Source organism: Colias philodice, chromosome 15 (genome assembly GCF_061535455.1).
Source record: "Colias philodice isolate Cphi_HAF_F1 chromosome 15, ilColPhil1 Martin Lab GWU primary, whole genome shotgun sequence".
Lineage (NCBI taxonomy): Eukaryota > Metazoa > Arthropoda > Insecta > Lepidoptera > Pieridae > Colias > Colias philodice.
Window position 1 is genome coordinate 9,530,046 of NC_143100.1, and position 26,591 is coordinate 9,556,636.

The 26,591-nt window shown below is 32.5% G+C and overlaps 1 protein-coding gene and 1 long non-coding RNA gene across 3 annotated transcripts; one reads left to right on the top strand and one right to left on the bottom strand.

The window, feature by feature from the left end:
- Positions 1 to 12,075: 12,075 nt before the first annotated feature.
- LOC149482456 (uncharacterized) lies at positions 12,076 to 19,098 on the bottom strand. Of its 2 annotated transcripts, XM_089703892.1 has the most exons (9): positions 18,940 to 19,095; positions 16,165 to 16,311; positions 15,103 to 15,243; positions 14,777 to 14,923; positions 14,472 to 14,600; positions 13,942 to 14,097; positions 13,366 to 13,503; positions 12,892 to 13,026; positions 12,077 to 12,335 (listed from the first exon to the last, which is right to left on the bottom strand). In XM_089703892.1, exons 1-9 carry the CDS (start codon positions 19,016 to 19,018, stop codon positions 12,220 to 12,222), a joined length of 1,188 nt encoding a protein of 395 aa, XP_089560018.1. In that variant the 5' UTR covers positions 19,019 to 19,095; the 3' UTR covers positions 12,077 to 12,219. The 2 variants fall into 2 exon arrangements, with proteins under 2 accessions (XP_089560019.1, XP_089560018.1); XM_089703893.1 differs by lacking the exon at positions 13,942 to 14,097 and having other exon boundaries at positions 12,076 to 12,335; positions 18,940 to 19,098.
- An 873-nt stretch (positions 19,099 to 19,971) lies between these two features.
- On the top strand, positions 19,972 to 25,107 carry LOC149482457 (uncharacterized). Its single transcript, XR_016316755.1, has 2 exons — positions 19,972 to 20,175; positions 24,937 to 25,107. It is a non-coding gene; the product is annotated as an uncharacterized LOC149482457 (long non-coding RNA).
- Positions 25,108 to 26,591: the final 1,484 nt, after the last annotated feature.

Below are 26,591 nucleotides of genomic sequence, written 5' to 3' on the forward strand. Positions count from 1 at the left end.
AGGTATGGTTCGGAACTACGTATGCGTTTTACCGAGCTCTAGATACTCAGAAAAAAATGTGTTTTTTATTACAACAAAAAATATTTGTTTGATTTGACGTCATTTGACATTCAGGTTTTTCAAATTTAAATATTTGCTACCCTTAATATTCAGGCCAGGTTGATAAGAATCCCGATTATTATTTATAGTCATTTAAATGCGTTAATTTTCCATATTTCACCCTCTAATTTTATGAAATTTACCTGAGATTTTAGCTAGGCTAGAGCTTCTCCCTATTCTAAGTCTAGGTTGACGACGTAATTTTTACAACTTTTTGATTGTTAAATTACTTGTCGCTGTAAAGGACGACATACGCTTCTTTTTAAATTGATACAATATCGATTATTATACCTATTCACACATTTAAGCCTACAGGTCTGTTCGAAGTTATACAAAGTTAATTAACGTAACATTTTCAAAAACTATAAAACATTTCCCGAGCAAACGTAACGTAACGTAAAGTAACATGGCTACCGTGAAATAGAATTTTCGTCGGCAGTCAACAACCACTCTTTTACACAGTTATTTCTACGTTCCGAGTGGGGTTGGCTCATTAAAGTACATATAAATAAACTTCTATGTCGTTCGTTTTTGTTTATTTTAATTAAAGACTAAGCGAGGATATTCTTTGAAATATTATTCTTGTTGAGGTGTTATTTTCTGATTAAAGGAACAAATTTTCTATTGTGTGTGTAAAATTAAAATACATAAAAACGTTACAATAATACATTTATTTTATCATTATTTTTTTTTAGGTATGCATGATAGTATTTAAATACTAACTATAAGATATTGTTTGTCAAAGTCAGCAGCAGCGAAGTTAGTTACTGTCCACTGTATACAATATAGATAATTATTTTTATTAGACTGTGCTGAAGTTTATGAGGTTTCGAGGGTCATTGTAATTAGTTAACGCTTTTCTCTTAAAAATACACATCTTTCACTACTACCTAGTACAAGTTTGATTCAAACATTATGATTTAAATAACAAGATAAGTGCACATTCAATAAATATCATTGGTTAGGGAGCCAGGTGCAAATTTGGTTAACTATTTCCTCTCAAGAGATAATTCGTCAGACGCATGAGAGTATAGTATTATAAAGCCTCGTGAACGTCAGCTGGCGCTCGGTTGGGGGGGTGAGTGGTTGTAGCCTCCCACGCACATAGGAAAAAAAATACATTCATTCATTCATTTCCTCTCAGCTAAAAATTTGTCAAATTGTAGCTAACCCAATATCTCAACGAAAAAAAATAGTCAGCTGGTTACAACATGGTGTATTATACGTCAGCTGGTGTCTCGAACATGAAAGTTAAATTTAAAGAAAAATTTATTTTCCGTTATTTCCTCTCAAACAAAAATTTACCTGATGATAGCTTATATGTAACTGTGGATAAATATATATGTCAGCTGGCTGTATCTTGGTGGAAAAACCGTCAGCTGATACGGGAGGCTACAACCGCTCTTCCCCCCAACCGAGCTCCAGCTGACGTTCACGAGGCTTCATAATACTATACTTTGATGCATTTTACTAATTACCGCTTGAGAGGAACTTGGTCATAAAATCTGCTGCTGGCTCCCGGACCATTATTTATCATTGGCATTGACGTTTGACAATATGAGGTGTGGAAAGTGACTTCCTCATCCACTTCACGTGGGATGAAAATTCGGCTTTCAGACAAGTTAAATATTCTGTTTGGAAGTAATTAAAAGTGACACGGCTGAGAGGCGGTTGTAATGAACGACTTGGGTATTACCTCAGTTTTATTGATGCGATACAAACAACGGTTGACCTCAATAGTCCATTGAATGAGTCCCTCCAAGGGGGGTCTAGAGTGCGTGAGTTAGTAACGTAAGATGTTTCTTCGGAAACATATCAAGAGTCCCTAGGTAATAAACATACTAAAACCCCGGGACACTAGGAGGAGCCCCGGAGTGGGGGGAGGGGGGGAATGGGTCCATTTTTTCATTTTTCGCTTAAATCTCAAAAACGGTACATGTTAGAGAAAAACTTTCAAGGAAAAGTTGAAAGGCCATAAAATTATCTACAAGTTGTACCTCAATCATTTTTTCCTATATCCTACCGTTTCTGAGTTATACGCAGTAAAAAATGATTTTGGCTCAAACAATTTCCCCATACTACACATCAATCGATCAAAAAATATTTCTTTCTTCCAAAAAACTCAAATGTGCAACTTGTGACCGGTACTGATAGATTGCTCTTGATTAGGTCTATAATTGGTAAAATAAACACATTCCTCAATGGAAGCCTATAGGAGGAATCGATTGTCAAAATATTATATTAGGGCAGTTTGAGTTACTGAACTTGATCTTTTTATTTTTTTCTTCCAAAAAACTCAAAAGTGCAACTTGTGACCGGTACTGATAGATTGCTCATAATTAGGTCTATCATTGATAAAAATACCAGATTCCACCACGGAGGCGTTTACGGGGAATTGAATTTTATCAGGGTAGTTACGATACTTGAACTTTTTATTTTTTTTCTTCCAAAAAACTCAAAAGTGCAACTTGTGACCGGTACAGATAGATTGCTCATAATTAGGTCTATCATTGATAAAAATACCAGATTCCACCATGGAGGCGTTTACGGGGAATTGAATTTTATTAGGGTAGTTAGTTAAAAAGTTCAAGTATCGTAACTATACCCTAATAAAATTCAATACCTCCTAAACGCCTCCATGGTGGAATCTGGTTTTTTTATCAATGATAGACCTAATTATGAGCAATCTATAGGTACCGGTCACAAGTTGCACTTTTGAGTTTTTTGGAAGAAAAAAAATAGAAAGTTCAAGTATCGTAACTACCCTAATAAAATTCAATTCCCCGTAAACGCCTCCGTGGTGGAATCTAGTATTTTTATCAATGATAGACCTAATTATGAGTAATCTATCTGTACCGGTCACAAGTTGCACTGTTGAGTTTTTTCGAAGAAAAAAATAAAAGGATCAAGTTCAGTAACTCAAACTACCCTAATATAATATTTTGACAATCGATTCCTCCTAAAGGCTTCCATGGAGGAATGTGTTTATTTTACCAATTATAGACCTAATTAAGAGCAATCTATCAGTACCGGTCACAAGTTGCACTTTTGAGTTTTTTGGAAGAAAAAAATAAAAAGATCAAGTTCAGTAACTCAAACTACCCTAATATAATATTTTGACAATCGATTCCTCCTAAAGGCTTCCATGGAGGAATGTGTTTATTTTACCAATTATAGACCTAATTAAGAGCAATCTATCAGTACCGGTCACAAGTTGCACTTTTGAGTTTTTTGGAAGAAAAAAAAATAAAAAGTTCAAGTATCGTAACTACCCTAATAAAATTCAATTCCCCGTAAACGCCTCCGTGCTGGAATCTGGTATTTTTATCAATGATAGACCTAATTATGAGCAATCTATCTGTACTGGTCACAAGTTGCACTTTTGAGTTTTTTGGAAGAAAAAAATAAAAAGATCAAGTTCAGTAACTCAAACTACCCTAATATAATATTTTGACAATCGATTCCTCCTAAAGGCTTCCATGGAGGAATGTGTTTATTTTACCAATTATAGACCTTATTAAGAGCAATCTATCAGTATCGGTCACAAGTTGCACATTTGAGTTTTTTGTAAGAAAGAAATATTTTTTGATCGATTGATGTGTAGTATGGGGAAATTGTTTGAGCCAAAATCATTTTTTACTGCGTATAACTCAGAAACGGTAGGATATAGGAAAAAATGATTGAGGTACAACTTGTAGATAATTTTATGGCCTTTCAACTTTTCTTTGAAAGTTTTTCTCTAACATGTACCGTTTTTGAGATTTAAGCGAAAAATAAAAAAATGGACCCATTCCCCCCCTCCCCCCACTCCGGGGCTCCTCCTAGTGTCCCGGGGTTTTAGTATGTTTATTACCTAGGGACTCTTGACATGTTTCCGAAGAAACATCTTACGTTACTAACTCACGCACTCTAGAACTTTTTATTCAATGGACTACAATCCAGTGAACAGATTATGTTTTTAATTTTTTATATTTTTTTATTGCCGTCTGTTGGATAAGTCCACGTACCTAGTTACTTTTGTATATTTTATAATTCTTGTTAAAGTATTGATATAACTTTTCTGTGCATGTTGACAACCTAAATAGTATCTATTTGTAAGTAACTACCTAGTTACTTACCTACTATAGTTAGAAATGAAAATGGAGCTATTCATTTTGACAATAAGTAAGAAAAAATATATTAGTTACTAGTGTGAATTTTAGACCTATCTCTACAGGAAAGTAAACTAGTGTCTAGTAAAAAAATTGTTTGTACATATTATATCAAGAACCAACTTCCTTATTACAATAAACAACGTCTATTGAAGAACAATTATTTACGAGGTTAAAACTAACAGGATCAACAATGAGTAATCAATTAAGCAAGGGGATTGTTACAAATTGAGCCTAAATATTTGTCGGGCATTGCGTTTAATTGTTGCAGGGTACTGATTGATAGAAAGGATTTGTTTAAAGCGAAGTCGGAAGGGTTGTTAGCGCTTAGGAGGATTAAGATAAATAAGATGGAGCGTAATTACGATCATTTGAACGATGTTAAATCGTTTGTTTATGATGAATCACCGTTAAAACAGGATAAGGAATGTTTTTAATATAAATCGTTGTCACGTTCTACGAATTTCTTTTTATTCCTTGTTATGGTTACTGCGTAGAATGAAATTTGAACGTATTTTGTAAACAATTTTAAATTAGACAACGTACATCTATAAATAAATGTTGAGCGGAATTTTGTTTTACTTTCCCGTGTCTAATTAATTTTTGATTACAAATACATTCCATACTTCAAATGAAACTGATAATAGAGTAGTTACAAAACAATTCCTATCCAGTTTATCATTACTACGCACACGAACAATACATAACAGTAGGAGTATAGCGAAGTAAAGTTCTTCAGAAAAGGTTTGTATTCTTTATTAAGAGATAGTCACGTTTTCAGGTAGAAACCTTTTGTAATTAAGGGCGATATTAACACGGAACTAGCGAGCAAATGCCGTGGCGTCGGTATTCCGATATTGCGGGCCCATTTGCGATCGTTCGACTGATACGAAATATTCGGCATAGCTTGCTACGTGTGCCTTCTAGTCTATTAACGAAGTGATATTATTCTTCGGTATATACCTTGTATATACACTCATGTGTTATCTGTTTATTGTGACGTTAAGAGGTATTTGTTCAAGGAAATTCTGAAAAAATAATACAGAAGATGAATGGAGGTTGAATGAGACTGAAAATTTACATGATTATAGTTTATCTTTGAATTGAATAACTTGATAAGTTTATATGTTGGTAGCTACATGATTGAATTTTTAAGAATTATACTATGGACAGTATCTTGCCAGTAAAATGCTTGAAAATTTTCTAGCGTACAACGTCACTGAGAGCTAGGCTCTAAAGGTTTTTCACGAAAAGTTTTATAACCATATCAAATAATGTAGTTGAAATAAAGTACACAAACGTAAAGAAACATATTAGTCGCATTTTTGTATGAAACCTTGTGAAAACAACAGTCTGCTAAGCGCGGACAGTATTTTGAAAATATGACAGATATCACATGATAATAATGGTGATATTAATTATCTTAGTTAATTATATTTTGAGTCTTTGCCACCAAAAGCTAGGTTTCCACAGGTTCTAAAAGAATGATTAAAAAGATAGATACTATCTAAACTGAGGCAAGTAAATTCACAGCGGTAAATACGGTTTATTTGGGTACCAAAACTCGGTGAAATGTGGTTATACGGCAGTTGGTATCGAGGTTTGACCACCCCGGGGATTACAGTCGAGACGATGTATAATAAACTCGACTCCTATGATCTATGGAACATAGCTTTGCAATGCCTATCTTTGAAGGTTTCCTCAAGAGAGTAACTTCGGGTAAATGATTTAACTCTTCGGGGATGCCAGCAACAAGTACTACTTATCCCGTACAATAGTAATTAGCAGACCTGAATAACAGTTAAGTTTGTTATAACGCGTCGTCTAAAAATGTTATGTTATTGACATGTCATTGTTAAGTAAGTATTTTTTCATTGTTGCTCCGCTCCTGTTAGTCGTAGCTGGATATTTTGAAGCCTTCCTTCCGCCTTCCATTTATGGACTATGCAACTAAAAATATTTTTTTCAATTCGAACCATATCGAGAAGGAGTTCCTAAATATCATATTTTTCTTTGGTTAACATAATATTTTAGATTCCTGTTTTAAATAGGTATTGATCGCATTTCCTATAGTACTAGTTATTTAAATCAATTGTCATATCTGCCATGTAGGTAGCTATCCGCAAAACAGAAAAGGGAAAAATTTAAGCGCTAACAACGCTATAAATGAGACTATACATTAATAGCGTTGTTAGCGCTTAAATTTTAACAAGGCACCCTTATAAGTTATAACGTTCCTGGTCAGTGAGATGTATAAAATGTCTCCCTACATTTTGGTTTGATACTCATCTCACGGCGCGCCGCGTCGCCGCGTTCCCCAAATTAATTACTTCCCACGTTTATTGCGTCACCGGACGACATTAAAACATGTCTAGGATTTATGTTGATAACTTTAGCTTCAGAGATTAATCAAGAAGCAATCGCGAATATAGCTTGAAGAATAAACTCATGTAATAATTGAAAAATTGCCTCATTCACAGTCAAATCTTTTAAAGTTTTAAAAGTCTGCTAATATATTTGATGGAAAAGATTTAGGTAAACCTAAGAGGTAAACTATAAGAGCTTTAACATATTACATAACATTTAAAGTTAAAAAGCAAGTATAATACGACTTTGCCAAAAACATTATAATTTGAAGTCCCAGGTCGATCCCCGATTTAATTTAACTCAAGCGTTCAACCCATTTGGGAGTTTCAGTTCCAAATATTAATCGTGCACAATAGAATTGAAATTAGGCCTTAATTCTAGTTCAATTGCTGAAATTTTAGCTCAAGAAAATTTTTTATATCTAATGAAATGGAAACGAGATGCCGAATATGTTATTTACTCATGACTTTAATACGTTTACAGAATATAACAAATACATATTATACAGTACTTTGAAATGAATATTGATTTTGCAAAAACCTGTAGGTACTTATGTAAAAATGAGAAAAAGTTATTCTAAACGGTATCATGAATTTATTCCCATCTACTGTGAGTAATAATTAATTTTCATTTCGCAATGTTACTTTTTTAGGGTTCCGTAGCCAAAATGGCAAAAACGGAACCCTTATAGTTTCGTCATGTCCGTCTGTCCGTCTGTCCGTCTGTCCGTCTGTCACAGCCGATTTACTCGGAAACTATAAGTACTACAGTGATGAAATTTGATGGGAATATGTGTTGTATGAACCGCTACAAAAATATGACACTAAATAGTAAAAAAAAGAATTGGGGGTGGGGCCCCCCATACATGTAACTGAGGGATGAAATTTTTTTTTTCGATGTACATACCCGTGTGGGGTATCAATGGAAAGGTCTTTTAAAATGATATAAAGTTTTCTAAAAAACATTTTTCTTAAAGTGAACGGTTTTTGAGATATCAGCTCTCAAAGTCGTAAAAAGTATGTCCCCCCCCCTCTATTTTTATAACTACGGGGTATAAAATTCTAAAAAAAATAGAGGTGATGCATGCTAATTAACTCTTTCAACGATTTTTGGTTTGATCAAAGTATCTCTTATAGTTTTTGAGATAGGTTGATTTAACTGTAATTTATTATATTTGCTGCTACGGAACCCTTTGTGCGCGAGCCCGACTCGCACTTGGCCGGTTTTATAAATTCGTTTAAGTACGTTTTGCCGTTGCTGCGTTTGACGAATGGTTTAAATGTATCAATTTAGAAATTGCACTAATAAATCCTCTTTTTATACTTACAAGGATGACGTCACATTTTCTAGTTCATTGAGCTGAAAAATATTCTCAAGCACGCTCATGGGGATATAAAAATCTTTATCCTATTTACTATTCTATCGAGGTAGGTTTTCAGAATTCGACAATCGTTTAAAAATGTGACACAATTTAAAAAAAAGAAAACTAGTGACTATTCTGGAATACTTAGTTTATTGTTAAATATTTGTATAAGTAATTATGTTTGTTATACAGATGCATAACAAACATACAGATGTATCTGAGTTTAAAAATTTAATTACTATAAATATTATAGTTACGTTTTACATTCAAATGTTAAATTTAGACATTTTTTTAAATAATTTTTGGTACTTAATTATTTTTTTCAACGATTACAATTTGGTTTTATCTGTGCGGTGACGTTAAATTAAATTAAGAACGTTCATAGCGGATTTTCAAGTGTCAAACTGCCAAAACTCAATAAACGATTTCCATTCAATTAATTAAGTTAGTAACTTTAGTCCATTGAATGAGTCCCTCCAAGGGGGGTCTAGAGTGCGTGAGTTAGTAACGTAAGATGTTTCTTCGGAAACATATCAAGAGTCCCTAGGTAATAAACATACTAAAACCCCGGGACACTAGGAGGAGCCCCGGAGTGGGGGGAGGGGGGGAATGGGTCCATTTTTTCATTTTTCGCTTAAATCTCAAAAACGGTACATGTTAGAGAAAAACTTTCAAGGAAAAGTTGAAAGGCCATAAAATTATCTACAAGTTGTACCTCAATCATTTTTTCCTATATCCTACCGTTTCTGAGTTATACGCAGTAAAAAATGATTTTGGCTCAAACAATTTCCCCATACTACACATCAATCGATCAAAAAATATTTCTTTCTTCCAAAAAACTCAAATGTGCAACTTGTGACCGGTACTGATAGATTGCTCTTGATTAGGTCTATAATTGGTAAAATAAACACATTCCTCAATGGAAGCCTATAGGAGGAATCGATTGTCAAAATATTATATTAGGGCAGTTTGAGTTACTGAACTTGATCTTTTTATTTTTTTCTTCCAAAAAACTCAAAAGTGCAACTTGTGACCGGTACTGATAGATTGCTCATAATTAGGTCTATCATTGATAAAAATACCAGATTCCACCACGGAGGCGTTTACGGGGAATTGAATTTTATCAGGGTAGTTACGATACTTGAACTTTTTATTTTTTTTCTTCCAAAAAACTCAAAAGTGCAACTTGTGACCGGTACAGATAGATTGCTCATAATTAGGTCTATCATTGATAAAAATACCAGATTCCACCATGGAGGCGTTTACGGGGAATTGAATTTTATTAGGGTAGTTAGTTAAAAAGTTCAAGTATCGTAACTATACCCTAATAAAATTCAATACCTCCTAAACGCCTCCATGGTGGAATCTGGTTTTTTTATCAATGATAGACCTAATTATGAGCAATCTATAGGTACCGGTCACAAGTTGCACTTTTGAGTTTTTTGGAAGAAAAAAAATAGAAAGTTCAAGTATCGTAACTACCCTAATAAAATTCAATTCCCCGTAAACGCCTCCGTGGTGGAATCTAGTATTTTTATCAATGATAGACCTAATTATGAGTAATCTATCTGTACCGGTCACAAGTTGCACTGTTGAGTTTTTTCGAAGAAAAAAATAAAAGGATCAAGTTCAGTAACTCAAACTACCCTAATATAATATTTTGACAATCGATTCCTCCTAAAGGCTTCCATGGAGGAATGTGTTTATTTTACCAATTATAGACCTAATTAAGAGCAATCTATCAGTACCGGTCACAAGTTGCACTTTTGAGTTTTTTGGAAGAAAAAAATAAAAAGATCAAGTTCAGTAACTCAAACTACCCTAATATAATATTTTGACAATCGATTCCTCCTAAAGGCTTCCATGGAGGAATGTGTTTATTTTACCAATTATAGACCTAATTAAGAGCAATCTATCAGTACCGGTCACAAGTTGCACTTTTGAGTTTTTTGGAAGAAAAAAAAATAAAAAGTTCAAGTATCGTAACTACCCTAATAAAATTCAATTCCCCGTAAACGCCTCCGTGCTGGAATCTGGTATTTTTATCAATGATAGACCTAATTATGAGCAATCTATCTGTACTGGTCACAAGTTGCACTTTTGAGTTTTTTGGAAGAAAAAAATAAAAAGATCAAGTTCAGTAACTCAAACTACCCTAATATAATATTTTGACAATCGATTCCTCCTAAAGGCTTCCATGGAGGAATGTGTTTATTTTACCAATTATAGACCTTATTAAGAGCAATCTATCAGTATCGGTCACAAGTTGCACATTTGAGTTTTTTGTAAGAAAGAAATATTTTTTGATCGATTGATGTGTAGTATGGGGAAATTGTTTGAGCCAAAATCATTTTTTACTGCGTATAACTCAGAAACGGTAGGATATAGGAAAAAATGATTGAGGTACAACTTGTAGATAATTTTATGGCCTTTCAACTTTTCTTTGAAAGTTTTTCTCTAACATGTACCGTTTTTGAGATTTAAGCGAAAAATAAAAAAATGGACCCATTCCCCCCCTCCCCCCACTCCGGGGCTCCTCCTAGTGTCCCGGGGTTTTAGTATGTTTATTACCTAGGGACTCTTGACATGTTTCCGAAGAAACATCTTACGTTACTAACTCACGCACTCTAGAACTTTTTATTCAATGGACTACTTGTCAAAAGTAATTTATTGACCATTGATAAGTAAGTACATAATTATATTGTCCTCATTAATAATTTAAAAGTCCTTTTTATAATGTTTTATTTTTTGTTTTGTTAGGAACGATTTACTTTGGGAACTAACGACGAGCAGATACACAATTGTTACAGAAAGCCATGATTTTTAAATGTTTTTTTTGTTTGATTTTAGGCATAATTTTTTTTTTGACTACGACATAATGTAGCTCTGGAGAAAATGACCCTATGTTATGTGAGACCGCGGGTATTGTAACCCCGCCAGCGATTTCTCATCTTTAAATTTAAGTAAGTAGAAATATCAAAATAGGTATAACCACAGGTATAATCCAAAAGGTAATTAGGTTAGGTAATCGTCTGCGTGAAACTTTTCATTGTTAAGCATGAAATACTATCGCAATATAACCGCTTTGAAATAAGATCCTCTAGCGAGCATCGAAACCACTCAAACTATATACACTTCGCTTAAGTTTAATGGGCAATTTCTATGAATACTACGTTCGGTAGGCTTATTACTTAATTTCGTCTAACGTGAAGAGTTGGTATAGATAATTATAATTTGTGTACCTACGCGCAGTTACCCCGGCGACTGTTAGTTCTTGGGAGTTAATTAAGTTAGTTGTAAGAAGGTTTGAATTCGGGTCTCTAATTAAAACTTGGCTAAATTAATATGAGTCACGTACGTTTGTCGAGCGACTTTTTGAATAAGTCGTTTGTATACGGGTTACCTAATTATTGTGTGTGAACGAGCGGAAACAATGTGAATATAACGAGTTAAAATAAACACATTTTGTAGTGAGTTTTAAGGAGAGTTAGCTTGAACACTACATTAATGAATATAACTGAAGAAAATTTGCGTACTATAGTTAATAATACAGGTTACTTATTACTAAGGTACTTAGGTACTTAAATTTTGTAGTTAATTTCAATTTTATAAAAGAGTTCAATACACAATAGAGCCCCAATAAAGCTCTAGAAGCACTATTTGTATACCTACATACAACAACAAAAGTTTTCAAAATAGACAAACGTAGGCAGCGTAAAAAGGTTAAATACGTTCACGATACTAAATTCCTCAGCGATATATAATTTAGAGGCGTTGGAAACGGTCTTCCAATAGCAAGTGCAGGAATGAATGCTTTTATGGGTCGTAAATAGAAAATTACAGCTTGGCCGGGTCATTTTCACTGGACGTTTGTTAATATTGAACTGCGAATCTGGTCCCATCGCTATTTGAACAGTTTATACTTTTCTCTTAAATAGTCCGCTGTTTTATTGAGACCTTTTCGAAGGTTCACTTTGGGTATGGAATGAAGTCGTTACTGTCCGTATAATGTGCGTAATCCAGAGAAATATTGAGGAAATATAAAATATCATTCAAATAACGTAATCCAAAGTATATATTATATTTCAATTTATTTCTATTATTAAATTAAAACTATAACGAATTTAACGATTGATGTGTAGCAATAATACACTTGATTGATTTGTTCAACATGATGATAGAAAAAGTCTCCGTAAAACTGATTTCAATTTAGAATCTATATAATTGGAAAGTAAGGCATTAATAACACATGCAGCCGTCACCCTGGCACATGCCTCCGATGTAATTGAGGCTCTGGCACATGATATTACACGCAATTACGTCACAGGTTCGAAGGGAAGGTTTTTCTTCTACATCTGTAACAAAATATGTAGTTTTATTCTTAAAATAAAAAACAAATGTAAAATATATTATAAGGAGTAGGCCGCGGTAACTACAGTCCACACAATATCAGGGTCGGTAAATAGTTCGATTTAGAATAATGTTAATAATATTCTGCAGGTATTATAGGACAAGTTTGTGGAATTCTAGATATAGCGACTTAATTTCAGTTCCGAGATTAATCTCCTATTCTATAAATAACTGCACCTCGGAACAAAACATTCCATACACATATTACCCACTTAACAAAAATGGATCTCAATATTTTAAGACATACTTAGAGATATAATAAACCGGGCGTGATGTCTAAATTGAAAACTGAAAGTCATAAAAGGCCAATTATAGCCCAGTACAGATAAAAGTAGACCATGATCTGTGCCCCCTAGATGACTTACGAATAGCGCGGTAACCCCGTGGAAGCCAAGTTGGAAAATGCGCTGGGGATATCACCATGCAATAAAACTGGCGATTTTATCTTGATACTTAGATCTATAGATGTTATTCCATTTATAAGATTGTTATTCTAATTACCTTCCATATCACAGTAGCATTCGTTCTCTATACACAAACCACTGGTCAGCCCCTCGTATTTGCATGTCGTTTGACACACGGTCGAATTACATTTCATGGCTTCGGGAATGTTGTCTATCGCGCTTCTTGTCGTATCTAGAGAGTTTGGTTTCTTGTTAAAACATAGATACTGGAACTGCCTTTCGAATTTAGTCGGTTAATAATGAATTACATAAATAGACCTAGACAATATTATGCTAGCTAAAGATTAATGTGTGTAGTTGAAAATGATGCTTTTTGACTTTTATTTTCGAATAAATTGATATTACTTTATGTTTAAGTTTCTGATGGTTTGGTGGTATTTTACATTGGAAAATACTTTACTTAACAAATATTAAATTTAATTATGTTTGCCCTCGCTTGGCAACCCTAGCTCAAATTTTTTTCGCATACGAATTTTTTCTGAAGATTCTTAAGTAAATGAATTACATTTACCATCAACGCTTAGTCGGAAATTGTCGCATTTGCATCTGTTATTCACACAAGCTCCTCCGGGAAATTTGAGACGGCGGCATCTTCTGTCGCACTCTCGGTAATTACAGCTGCTATATTCACTATTGATTTTAGCTGAATCTAGACGTGATGGAGAAATAATAGTGTTTATATGGTTGGAGTACTAAGTACGACTATGTGATTAACAAGGAATAGTTCATTTCGTGATAACATTTTTATTTTTATTTTGATGATAATTTTTAGTAAGTTTGCTTCTCGGGCATAGCAAATGAATTTTCAAAAGTCTATAATTGCAGTTCTATTTCTTTTTAAGATAAAAGAATGTTTCCTTTCAGCAAAGTTTGCTATCACGAGTATATGAAGTACCTACTTCCCCCTGGAGGAGAAAACCTATAGAAAATTTCTACTCTTTATACCTGCTGTCATTTTATCCATTATAAGACGCTTGACCGAACCATTCTTAACTGAAGTATTTAATTTTAAATTTGTTAGACTCTTCCTAAAAGTGACTTTTTAAAAATGTGTTTTGGGTTCATTACACATCTTTTAAAACCTTACCAGTTATTTCAGGTGCTTCAGTCTGATATAATATATCACATTTGCAGTTATCGCCAACACACGCACCACCCGGAAAGCCGAGCATTCTACATCTCTGATCACATTCTTTATAGATACAGGTTGTTAACTCGCCAGATTCATTATTATCATCAGTATCTTTAAATTAAAAAAGTCAGTAGTTTGAATAAAGTTAGCAAGGACTGATTGTTATTAATTAATATTGTACTTCCTAAAAAGATTGCATTGTAAAAATATTTTTTTACAAAAATCTAAATCGTCTTCAATGGTCAGAATTTGACCAAAATTAATTAATTTCACAGGAGAGGCACGCAGCTTTCAAATTAATAAATTAATTTTCAAAATCGATTCATCTAGTCGAAAAGTTAGTGGTAACAAACTTAAAAAAGACAGTTGATTTGAGAACCTCTTCGTTTTTGAAGTGCAATGAAAATGATAGCGGCATAATTTGACAGCAAGATTTTAGAACACTACTTATAAAAATTGTATGATGAAAATAATGAAAGAATTACCTTCATCAAATGCGAAATTATCACATTTGCATTTATTGTTCACACACACGCCCCCAGGGAATCCAAGCCGGCGACATCTTTGATTACATTCCTGGTAGTTGCAACTTCGAATCTTAGATTGGTGAATATCTGTAATTAAGATGGAAATTGTATTAAGTATTTGCTAGTTCATAAGTGGTCAGTTTCACAGCTTCTCGATACATAAATCTGTATTTTAGCTTATCTATCGTTTAAAATATCAGAATATTTATAGCGTGTTTGTTATATTTTCAGTAACTAATAATATTTTATTTGGAAAAAAATACCATCAACAGCTTCCATAAAGACATTGCCACACTTGCATTTGTCTTCCACACACATCCCTCCCGGGTATCCAAAGCGACGACATAGTTGATCACATTCTTGGGAGTTACAGCCATGTATATAACTATTTACTTCAGGTTTATCTGTATCTTTAATGAAAAGTTTATGCATTTAGTTATAATTCGAGTTTCGAAGTTGAATATTAATTCAAAAGTTTTGTATTAATTAATGTGGTCATTTTTAGACGCGTTATCTTTACCTAGTATACTAGATAAGAAAAATGCGTATAGTTAAATATAAAAATATATATGTTAAATATAAAAAATACCTTTACTAATTTCATGGTTGAGGAAATTATCACATTTGCATTTGTCACCCACGCAAACGCCTCCAGGGAAGCCAAGCCGCCGGCATGTTTGGTCACATGCTCTATAGTCGCAGCCGCGTAACGCTGTTTGTTCATTTAAATCTAAAGAATAAATAGTAATTTCTATAGAACATCAAGATCAATAGTAGATCAGTGGTTTAAACTTTAATCATCAATAAGTGGGAGATTTGAAAGACGAGCGTGCAAAATAAAATTGATTGAAGGAAAACATTCTACCAACTTACGAAAACTAATGGATGAAATGCCTAATAATATGTTTTAAATATAATTAAAACAATGTTGTTTAAACTCTGTATGTAAAATAAAAATTTATGTACCTGCAAATAAGATCTGTATACACCTTGTGCTTTTGTTTTTTGAGTCAAATAAACTTTTATTTTTTTTTAATGTATTTCTTTTTCAACGCACAAACCCCAACAAAATAAAGTCTTAGTTATAAGCAAAACGCATAACCATGATCCTTTTATCTTTAACGATATAAATGAACACTTACGCGTAATTGCAATTAATGTAATCAACACTAACAAATACTGCTCCCTTGAGAGGGGCACGGTTAGTGTAGGGGATTTTTACGATTCAATTCTTTATTGCTATGCTGTCTATTTTTTTTTTTAATTTAATATGTATTTTTTTTGGTTTGATGTTTTTTTTTAGATTTTAAACATTTAGGCAAATATTCTAACGGATTTGTATTTGTATTATTTTTTCTATTGAGTCCTACTGAATTATAATATATAAGAGGGTTATGTTTTTTGATTGTATGTATATGTAATTCTTTGCCACGCCGTACAGTCAAGCCAAGCCAAGCCAGCTTGACGGATTTTTATTTATGAGATGTCTTTGCAATCATCGGAATTGTGGTAGTTACATAAGCTATATAAATGAACAGTCGAGTTTTTTTCACATTTATAAACTTATTTTTTTAATATTCCTCAGCAATTATGGCAACACCTACTACTTGAAAAAGACTCCTCGTAACCAATTTAGCTTTCATATACATACCAGAATCAGCGAGAAGTTTGTCGCATTGACATCTGTCGTCAATACACTCTCCACTAGTGTATCCCATCCTCTGACAAAGTTGCATGCAAGTCGCTGGGTTGCAGGCCTCAACTTCTTTCTTAATATCGTCTGCATTGTGGTCTGCATCTATACATTGAATATTACGTGTTTTACGGAATATCCAGTTTCGTAAAACTATTAGGCATGCCGCGGTCGGTGCATTTATCTATATGTTTTTTTGGTTTATGTTAGTGTTTCTATTGATTATTATAACTTCCTCAATTTTCCCTATATCTGCAGAGTTTGTTTGTTTTAATTAGTTTATCTCAACTACATGTTCGAATTCATCGAAAAATGCTATCTTATATTTAACGCTACTACCAATAGGCGCTATACAGGGTGTCCCAAAAAGTAGTGATGAACGGAAGCTGGGAGGTAGAGGACCTAGAGGGCTATCCGAATCACCCCCATGTATGTTATGCGATTTTTCGTATTTTTGGAGTTATGACGTTTTTTTCAATTTTTCACTTATCGCCGAGTACGATGATATTTTCACTCATGGTGACGTCAATTATTGCGCTAGATGCTTGATTTTTTTTTTGTTTGCTAAGCTGAAAGATAGGCCAATTCAGTATGGTAACATTTACTATCGTTAGATATTTGAATGGAATAAAAAAAGAATTAAATGCCAAGAAAGATAAAATTACCCAGTATGCTCACCACTTCAAGGGCCCGTAAAAAAATAAAATCACATAAAAAAAGTTTTCCATTTGGCTTTTAAAAACTTGCTCTATCTATCAGGTAGCTACCCTGAAAATTTCATTTTATTATTCAGAAGGCTTCAATCGAAAAATTGAAATCTAAATGTGGTAAGTGCAAAAATTGAATTAACATGATGATTAATATGTAAAAACAAATTAAAACCAATAACAAGGTGTTTAATTACCATAAATTTTTAAAATGACCCCGCTGTTGCCCAGTGCAAGTGCGACATCACCGTAAAAAGTTGTCTTTTAAATGTATGAATGCCCTTTTATCATTTTAGTGGTTTCTTTTGCTACTGTGAATTTCCGGGTTATTTCGTCCATATTGTGGCAGTCTCTAGTCTTTGTAGTATCCCCACGGAAAAAAATCGATAGAGTTTATGTACCGGGGACCGTGGAAGCCAGGCTAAAGGGCAAAGATACCCTGAAAGATGGATTGGTCGTTGCAGCCTGCGCATGCGCCGGTGACGCCTGCCCCTCACAGGTCCCTCGACCTAAACCCCATTGATTTATTTCAATGAGGATACTAAAAAGACCACGGCTACTTGAGAGAATGCCACAATTTGGACGAAATAACCCGAAAATTCATAGTAGCTGAAGTAACCATTAAAAATGATAAAAGGGCATTCAGACATTTAAAAGACAACTTTTTACGGTGATGTCGCACTTACATTGAGCAACAGCGGGGTTATTTTAAAAATTTCTGGTAATTAAACACCTATTTATTGGTTTTAATTTGGTTTTAATGATCATCATGTTAATAAAATTTTTGCACTTACCACATTTAGATTAAAATTTTTCGATTGAAACCTTCTGAATAATAAAATGAAATTTTTAGGGTAGCTACCTGATAGATAGAGCAAGTTTTTAAAGGCCAAATGGAAAACTTTTTTTATGTGATTTTATTTTTTATGGGCCCTTGAAGTTGTGAACGTACTGGGTAATTTTATCTTTCTTGGCATTAAATTCTTTTTTTTTATTCCATTCGAAGATCTAACGATAGTAAATGTTACCATACTGAATTGGCCTATCTTTCAGCTTAGCACACAAAAAAAAAATCAAGCATCTAGCGCAATAATTCACGTCACCATAAATAAAAATCTCATCGTACTCAGCGATAGATGAAAAATTGAAAAAAAACGTCATAACTCCGAAAATACGAAAAATCGCATAACATACATGGGGGTGATTCGGATAGCCCTCTAGGTCCTCTACCTCCCAGCTTCCGTTCATCACTACTTTTTGGGACACCCTGTATGTGGCCGCTTTTGATGATGCTAAAAAATTTCAAAAATGTTGCAAGAATGGAAACGAATATAAATAGACGTTTTCATCACTTGATATAATTATATGCTTAATAGTAACATGATAATAACGGAAAGCCGTTGTTGGTTTGAAAACCCTGACCAATTTAAATGGTCTAATTATTATTAATTGATATAGGACACCTTTATTTACTGATAGAGCACATAATAGGTTTTTATTTTAGAGTTAATTAAACTTGTTAAACAATAAGTTAATTATATGTATATTTTGTCAATTAACAAAATGTGTTTTGTTATATTATTATGTTTATGACGTTTTTTAATACATTATTACAAAAGCGATTTGTTACTCATTCAGAATATTAGTAAGATGAAAGGTTAAAATATTTCATTGTTATATAAAAACAGTAATAAATATTACTTCTATAACCTTGAAAGTCACATTTGCAATGGTCGTCAACACAGCTTCCACCGTGGTAGCCAAGTTGCTGACAGAAGTCTCTACATATGTCATATTTACAGTGATTTAAATCTTTTGTTGTTTTTTTTATTCCCCCACCTACGAATATATGATGACTGGTTAATTTATCAGCCTAAAAACTGTTTATTCCTTTTTATATCACGCAATTACAGAAACATAAGAAAAACAAGGACCCCTTCTTAAATATATCGTGGACGATTGATATTTTTTAAGCTACCCAAATAAATAGCCACTTTTTTACTTTCTAGTTATAGTAAGTACAAACCTTCATAGATATTCACAGTCACGTATCCATTAACGGTGAATAAGAACAAAAACAAAAAATAAACACTGGAAGTAGCCATTCTAATAAATACGCGACACTCGACAGGAAGAACTGAGACATTATAAATGTACAGGAACTTTATATAGCATTCGTTCGGGACTTAACCTGATGCTTAAATGAATCATAGACATTGTGTTGTTTGTTATTGTTAAATTGAAGTATTCCTGGAGAAGGAAGCACCGGCTAATTTGATAAGATAAACTTATATAGGTTGATTTAGTTACATCGTGCGTATATGTAATACCTAGAGTCGTGGTTATTAATTTTCTGACTCGTTAAACTCGTGTTCGTACGTCTGGTTATCCTGTTCTTAGTTCGCATTATTAATTGATTAAAAAAAATTTGTTAACTTATTTAAATTTAAACTAAAATAAGCATAATATGAAACAACAGGCGAGTATGCAGAGCGAAATACAGCAACAGCGAATTGTATGCCAGCTAGTCTTTTGACATACGTACATGCACGTCAGAACCAAGAAAGATTATTTGGAAAGATATAAATAAGTTCTCCTCTATTTACATAATATTAATAAATAGATTATATATATATATATTATATAAAAAAAGCAATTAGTAGATACTTAATAGATGTTCGTGAATTCATTCTATAGTTACATATCATATCATAAGTTTTTAGTACTTACATATCTTCCTCGAAATAATAAATAAGTTAATAATTCTAAGATACATATTCATTCTGAATAATCTATGGTACCTACTAATAATATAATATGATGGGTATCTTACAATCATAAGTACTTAGTACGTATATTAATTTTTACTTTGAATAATTAACTATAACTAATACTATCTATTAAAATCCCCCTAATGAGTGGTTTCAGTGGGTTATTTGTCAAGTTACAGATACTTAATTATATTCATTCTTAAAGTGTCTACAAGATGGCGCGAAAATAAATTTTCAAAGTCATTAAAACGAATCACTGCATAATAACAGTCTTATCAATATATAGTCAATAAATCGCGACGTACTGTGAATAATTCTCGTATTATTGATAAGGCAGCATGCATCAGTTAAAAACAATTACTGGTGTAAAATGAAAAGCAAATTGTTTTATAAATAAATAAGTTTACAAAATAAAAGTATTGTGGTTTGCAACATGGCTTCGTTCACGAGACTTTTATTCTTCATTTTGATTGTGATTTGTGCATTAACAGGTATCTATTTTTTATACATAAACTATATCGTATTTTTGTGCATGACATTATGTTAATATCAATTCAATATTAGTATTTTCGATCTAGTTATGTGTGTTTCGATTATTTTTTTGTGTACGAGATATCTTTATGGCTTTTATTTATTCTTTCTTATTTAATGTATCTACAATTTAGTTATTTATCGCACGTCACATATTTTGTCAATACTTATTACCCTGTTTACGAATTAATATATTTTAAGAGTTCAGTTTATCTTCGTACAAGATAAAACACTTAAATAAAACATTTGTTCCCGGCAAGATCTTAAAATACCTTATTATCAGAAATCGAATAGTAATATTCGGCAATTACCTTCTGACTAATACAAAAGTGCGATTAGAATATCTGTATGTATAAAATTCGAATAAAGGATGCATTGACATTGCATTAATATTTAAAAAAGGCATGTTATACCTAAACCCATCATATCTATATAGTCACAATAAAACCCGTAGCTCGGAATAAAGCGGTGACTCAACGCATTTTTATTAAATGTTTTCCTTCCTTCATTCCATTTATATATTAGCGTATCATTTATTGAGCGATGGATAAAATCGGTCGTCTTTAACAGACCCAATATGTCATATTTATGGCTCTCACACTCGACAAAATAGATTTTACGATCAAAAACTGCACACCAGCATTTAACCCTTGGGGAAAATTATGCGTAATTTTTAAGACTTTGCCCCCGATATATTTGTTTGAAGGACTTGTCCTATTTCTTATTTGTGTAAACATAAATGTTCTCATAGATGTTTGCGAGTGATCTCATTTCATTGTTCTAATAAGCCTGAAAAGATATGCAATTAGCACTCTTTATGTTTTCGTACCTATTCATTTTGTGAATGCTAAAATTCGTTTTACATTACTATTAATTATAAAATTATTAAAGAAACTACTACCTATGGTGGATATCCACCATAGGCATTAGAGAACCCATTTTAACTAAGTAGATACTTAGTTAAAATGGGTGAGCTGAAATAAGTCATAAAGTTGAAAGAGTGTTGAGTTGATAACAACTAAAAATAATAAAAAAATATGCTATTTTTACATCTGATTACTAAAAACGTCACCTTGGTTATCATTCATGCTAGCCATAATATTTTATATAGATAATAAATTAGAAACAAAACAATTACAGCAAAAAAAAAACTAAATGCAATCGTTTCATTACGTAGCTGTAGGTACGTTGTATGTAGAATCCTAGTATGGTCCTACGGTCCAAGCGTTCCTTCAACGTTCAAATTAAAATTAATTGTAAATAGCCAAATAGCTAGTAAAATGTAGGTCCAATTCAACAAATATTCTATTAGAATTCAGGGCACGAACATAGCGACGTAATTAGCTAATGTGTATTAAATGTTTGTTTCCAGTCGAACAATTATCGCTTACGAGCAGTAATGGCATATCGACGCGATTCATCATTAATATTTGTTGCTGTTCATATTTTGTTAATGTGAAAGCTGTAATTGTGATTCATGGTTTGTGGGAAATGCGATTATGTAAATGTAATTTTAAAGATATCGTACATTTGTGTATTGTTAAGCTTGTTGGCGGTTTAACGATTAGGTATTTTCAATAAATGTATAATTATAATCTACAGTCTATACAAATATTATAAAGCTGAAGAATTTCTTTGTTTGCATGAACGCGATAATCTTAGAAACTACGGGTACGATTTGAAAAAATATTTCGTCATCACGTTAAGGGGGCGCATAAAGCAAAATAACCAATCTTCTATTAGATGATACGTGTAATATGCAAGACCAAATCTAAAAAATAAAATATATATCAAACTAGATGATATGTTCAACGATTCTGTTTAATCAAAAACATAAAATATTAAAATTTACTCGATAAAAAAAAATCACCAAGTTAGCTCTAATTTTCACACTTTTACGTTTTCTACTTGACATGGTAATACTTATTATGATTTTTTTTTCATAAACAATTATATTAAAACATTTGCAAGATATTTGTCAGAGCATTTTGTGTAATTACTTTTAGTTTTGGTTTTATCTGCGATAAACCACTTTTGGCGCTCATTTTTTCTCGAGATAAACGTTTGATTTTGTCACGATAACACACATCGTCACATATCGTTGAACATATCATCTAGTTTGATATATATTTTATTTTTTAGATTTGGTCTTGCATATTACACGTATCATCTAATAGAAGATTGGTTATTTTGCTTTATGCGCCCCCTTAAGACCAATGGGAGCGGAGCAATGCGGGTAAAATCGCGAGTACAGCTGGTAAATTATTATGTAGTAATTTTACTCGTGTTTTGTTTACCTCCGAACTAGGTCGCAAAATGATTAGCATTCTTAGTAAACACCAGCTGAAAACCAATATTATGTAAAATTAGGCCGTAATAAGAATTGAAATAAGTTTTTACAACTGATTCGTCTCAGCTTTTTAATAGATAATTAATTAAAGAAAATAAATGAATAAATTTAAGCGTATAGGGGATTTTTCTGCGAACCAAAACTAGTTCACTATGATGTTACTAAGAATCATTATTGGATTTTTGAATAACCTGTGAAATAATTTATTTTTACCTGAAATACTCTCACTTTATTATAGGTAGGTAGGTATTAATAAAGGATTTAAATAAATTAGATTTAGATTGGTGAATCTTAAAAATAAAAATTGTATCTACTTGCTATAGAATTTCAACTGGAAAAGGAAAACCGGTATTTTTATAAATAGATTATTGAAACCCACATAGCCTTGGGATTGATTTTGTTAACGCTACCCATCTTTTGCACGCCTCATAAGCGAAGCGTTGAGGTGGGTACTACTGTCACTTCGCGCAAAACATCTGATTTTTCAAACTTAAAATGTCTTTATGTATCATACATTGCACTTGTAAGATAATACATACACACACATATTAAGAAAAAACACTATTTTTAACGTTCATGATATTTTTGATGTCATTTTTGTTATTTAAACTAGTTAAAAAACAGTTTAAAAAAGTTCTGTCTTGGACGTCCGTGTGTCTGTATGTGCGGATCCTTTTTCTTGTTAACACGATAGCGACCAAAATACTTTACTAATCGAGTCTTTTTTTTTCTCTTACGCTTGAGTATGCTCAGGAATAGAACCCTTTCATTTTTCAGGGTCTGATTCGATGTGGTTTAATTGTTATTAAATAAACAAAAATAATAATTAATAAATATTTATTAAAAAAACATTATGAGGCGTGCACTTTTGGATTTTCCAAATTATCTTTGTGTATGCGATGCGATTCCTTTATCAATTATCAATCAATGTATATGACATGGATTAGAGCGAAAAGAAAATAAATATTAAAGCACATATTTTTATTTGAATGAGATATTATATGGATAGAATGAATGGATATTTATTTGCATTTTATGATAATTATGTTCGATTAATAATTATTTATATCTTCTTATATATAAAATTCTCGTGTCACAATGTTAGTCTGTATACTCCTCCGAAACGGGTGGACCGATTCTCATGAAATTTTCTGTGCATATCGGGTAAGTCTGAGAATCGGCCAACATCTATTTTTCATATGTACCACGGGCGAAGCCGGGGCGGACCGCTAGTATTTTATAAATTAATAGAGATGAATTATAATAATATACCTAACTGCATCAATTATTATTTTTCTATTATGTCTGAATGTCGTTTGAATGTTATTTGCGTGTCGTTTATTTTTATTACTTTGGTTAAATCAAAAATTTACAATTACCTAAATAGCATTTTTATACTGTGGTACTCTTTTAGGATGTAGGTACAATTATTACCCTTTCGATTGGTAAAATAAATCACTGTTAAAACACACTACGTAACTTAGACTTAGACTTAACAAAAAGAAGTTTATATTCGTGAGAAATAATCTTAGAGTTATATTACTTCCGAGTAAAAGAAAACACGCTATTTTTGTAATATAACACAAAACAAACAAACAGTTTTCCGGTACACTTCCATAAAGATTATCTTACATGTCCGCTTAACAATGTTTATCGAGAGTACTATGGTGAATAACTTTTCATTATAAGTGATAAGGGCTTTTGTTTGTTGTTTCGTTTAGTTGGAGTTGTGCAGTTTGGTGCAAAATGTATAAATTTCCTGTTATTATTTTGAACTTTGCCAGGTTGTGTACACTATATTTTGTAAATGCGCAAGCTAGTTTTTTAAAGTGAAACTTTTATTACATCGTCTCAAACTTTTTGGTCTGTGTAGCGCATGTCGCGTGACGGTCGAACCGTACGATAATTATCGTACAAATACGATAATTTTGTGCCTAAGTTTCACTTTTACCGTGGTTTCATAAAACCACACAACATTTTTTTTAGTATTTGTATTAAAGTTTGTCTGGTATCCTACCGAAATGTATATTAGATATTTAGTTTTACACCATTCAAATGCTTTACGAATCCCGCCTCGCGATCGAATTTTTTCGAATTAAATATTTTTCAACATGTATATTTGTTTAATATTTTTACGTCAATTACATTTAGTACAGAGCGTAAAAAAAAGAGTGTGTGTGCCGAGCACACATGACAGAACGTTCAAGAAACTTCTTTGCCAAGATTCAAAGATACCAAAAATCGTCTTTCAAACAAATACAAATAAAAAACCTTTAAATTTTACTCTCAACGCCCCTAAAGAAGTTTCACTTCAAAAAATATTTAATACGTTTTATCAGCTAAATGATAATGGTTAAAATATGAATTCCAGTGAGCCAAGCAAGGACGATACAGGCTTCATGCAGAACGGACTGTAATCTGTACTGCAACACAAGGGGCTGGAGCACGGGAGCTTGCAGGAATGGCAAATGTTCCTGCGATAGAGGTGTTGGACCTTAAAAAGTTTACTGATGAATAAAAATAAATACATATTTGTACACTTAATTGTATTTTATTCGTATCTTTGATACCAAGAAGCAATAACCAAAATGCTTAGATACAGTTCTATAAAAATATTAAGCCATAATATGGTTTTATATTAAGTAAATATTTATTTTCTTTACAAATAAAGCACCATAAATCAATGTATAAAAGTAGTCTATTAAAATTTGTAAATTAATTGAGGAAGCTAAAAATTGTAATATATATCTATGTTTTGATTGTTCATGTTTCTATTATTTCAAAACACCATACCTAGAGTACGCTGATATCTTATCTTTACTTATTTCATTAAAGGATGTCATTTTCATCTTAATTGAAGAACATCATTACTTCATCACTAGAATATTATCAATGTGTTTGTTTGTCTTTCATATCTCTTTAATTTCGTTTGTCCACGGCGATCGAAGACGCGGCTTACGCTAGTATCTATACTAATATTATAAAGCTGAAGAGTTTCTTTGTTTGAACGCGCTAATCTCAGGAACTTCAGGTCCGATTAGAAAAATTCTTTTGGTGTTAGATAGCCCATTTATCATGGTAGGCTATAGGTTATATATTATCACGCTAAGACCAAAAGTAGCAGAGCAATGCGGGTAAAACCGCAGGGCACAGCTAGTTAAAAATAATCCATACTAATATTATAAATGCGAAAGTAACTCTGTCTGTTACTCCATCACGCCTAAACTACTGAACCAATTTGCATGAAATTTGGTATGGAGATATTTTGATACCCGAGAAAGGACATAGGCTACCTTTTATTGCGAAATATGTACCACGGGCGAAGCCGGGGCGGACCTCTAGTACCTAATAAAAAGAAAATAATCTTATAAATTTGTACCCATTATATTGTTCAGCAAGAATACCACTTATTAAATAGAATTATGTTACACTCAGAGGATTGAAGTTGTGGAGAATGCTTTTAAAAAGTCCATTAACGAAATTCAATGTGCATAATTGTGTTATACTTGTATTCAGTATTCGTTTATTTTAATTAAGTATAGTTTTAAGATGTCGTTGATGTTATTCTGACCATTATAGAGAAAGACTTTAAAAACAATTTAATTTTTAACAATAGCAAATATAAATCCATACTAATAATATTATAAATGCGAAAGTAACTCTGTCTGTCTGTCTGTTACTCAATCACGCCTAAATTACTGAACCAATTTGCATGAAATTTGGTATGGAGATATTTTGATACCCGAGAAAGGACATAGGCTACCTTTTATTGCGAAATATGTACCACGGGCGAGGCTGGGGCGGGCCACTAGTATGAAATATGTAAAGGCATATCGTTTTTCGATTAGAACTCATAAACTACGCACTTACAAATTTATTTTTTATTTTGGTAGAAAAAGACGAAATTTCCTATGAATAAACCTCTTTTCTGACCACGGAATTAAACCTCCATTATTTATAAAAATTTCGTCGCAAGCGAGACTTCTTCTTTTTAAAACATGTCTACGGAATATTTTTATGTATTTA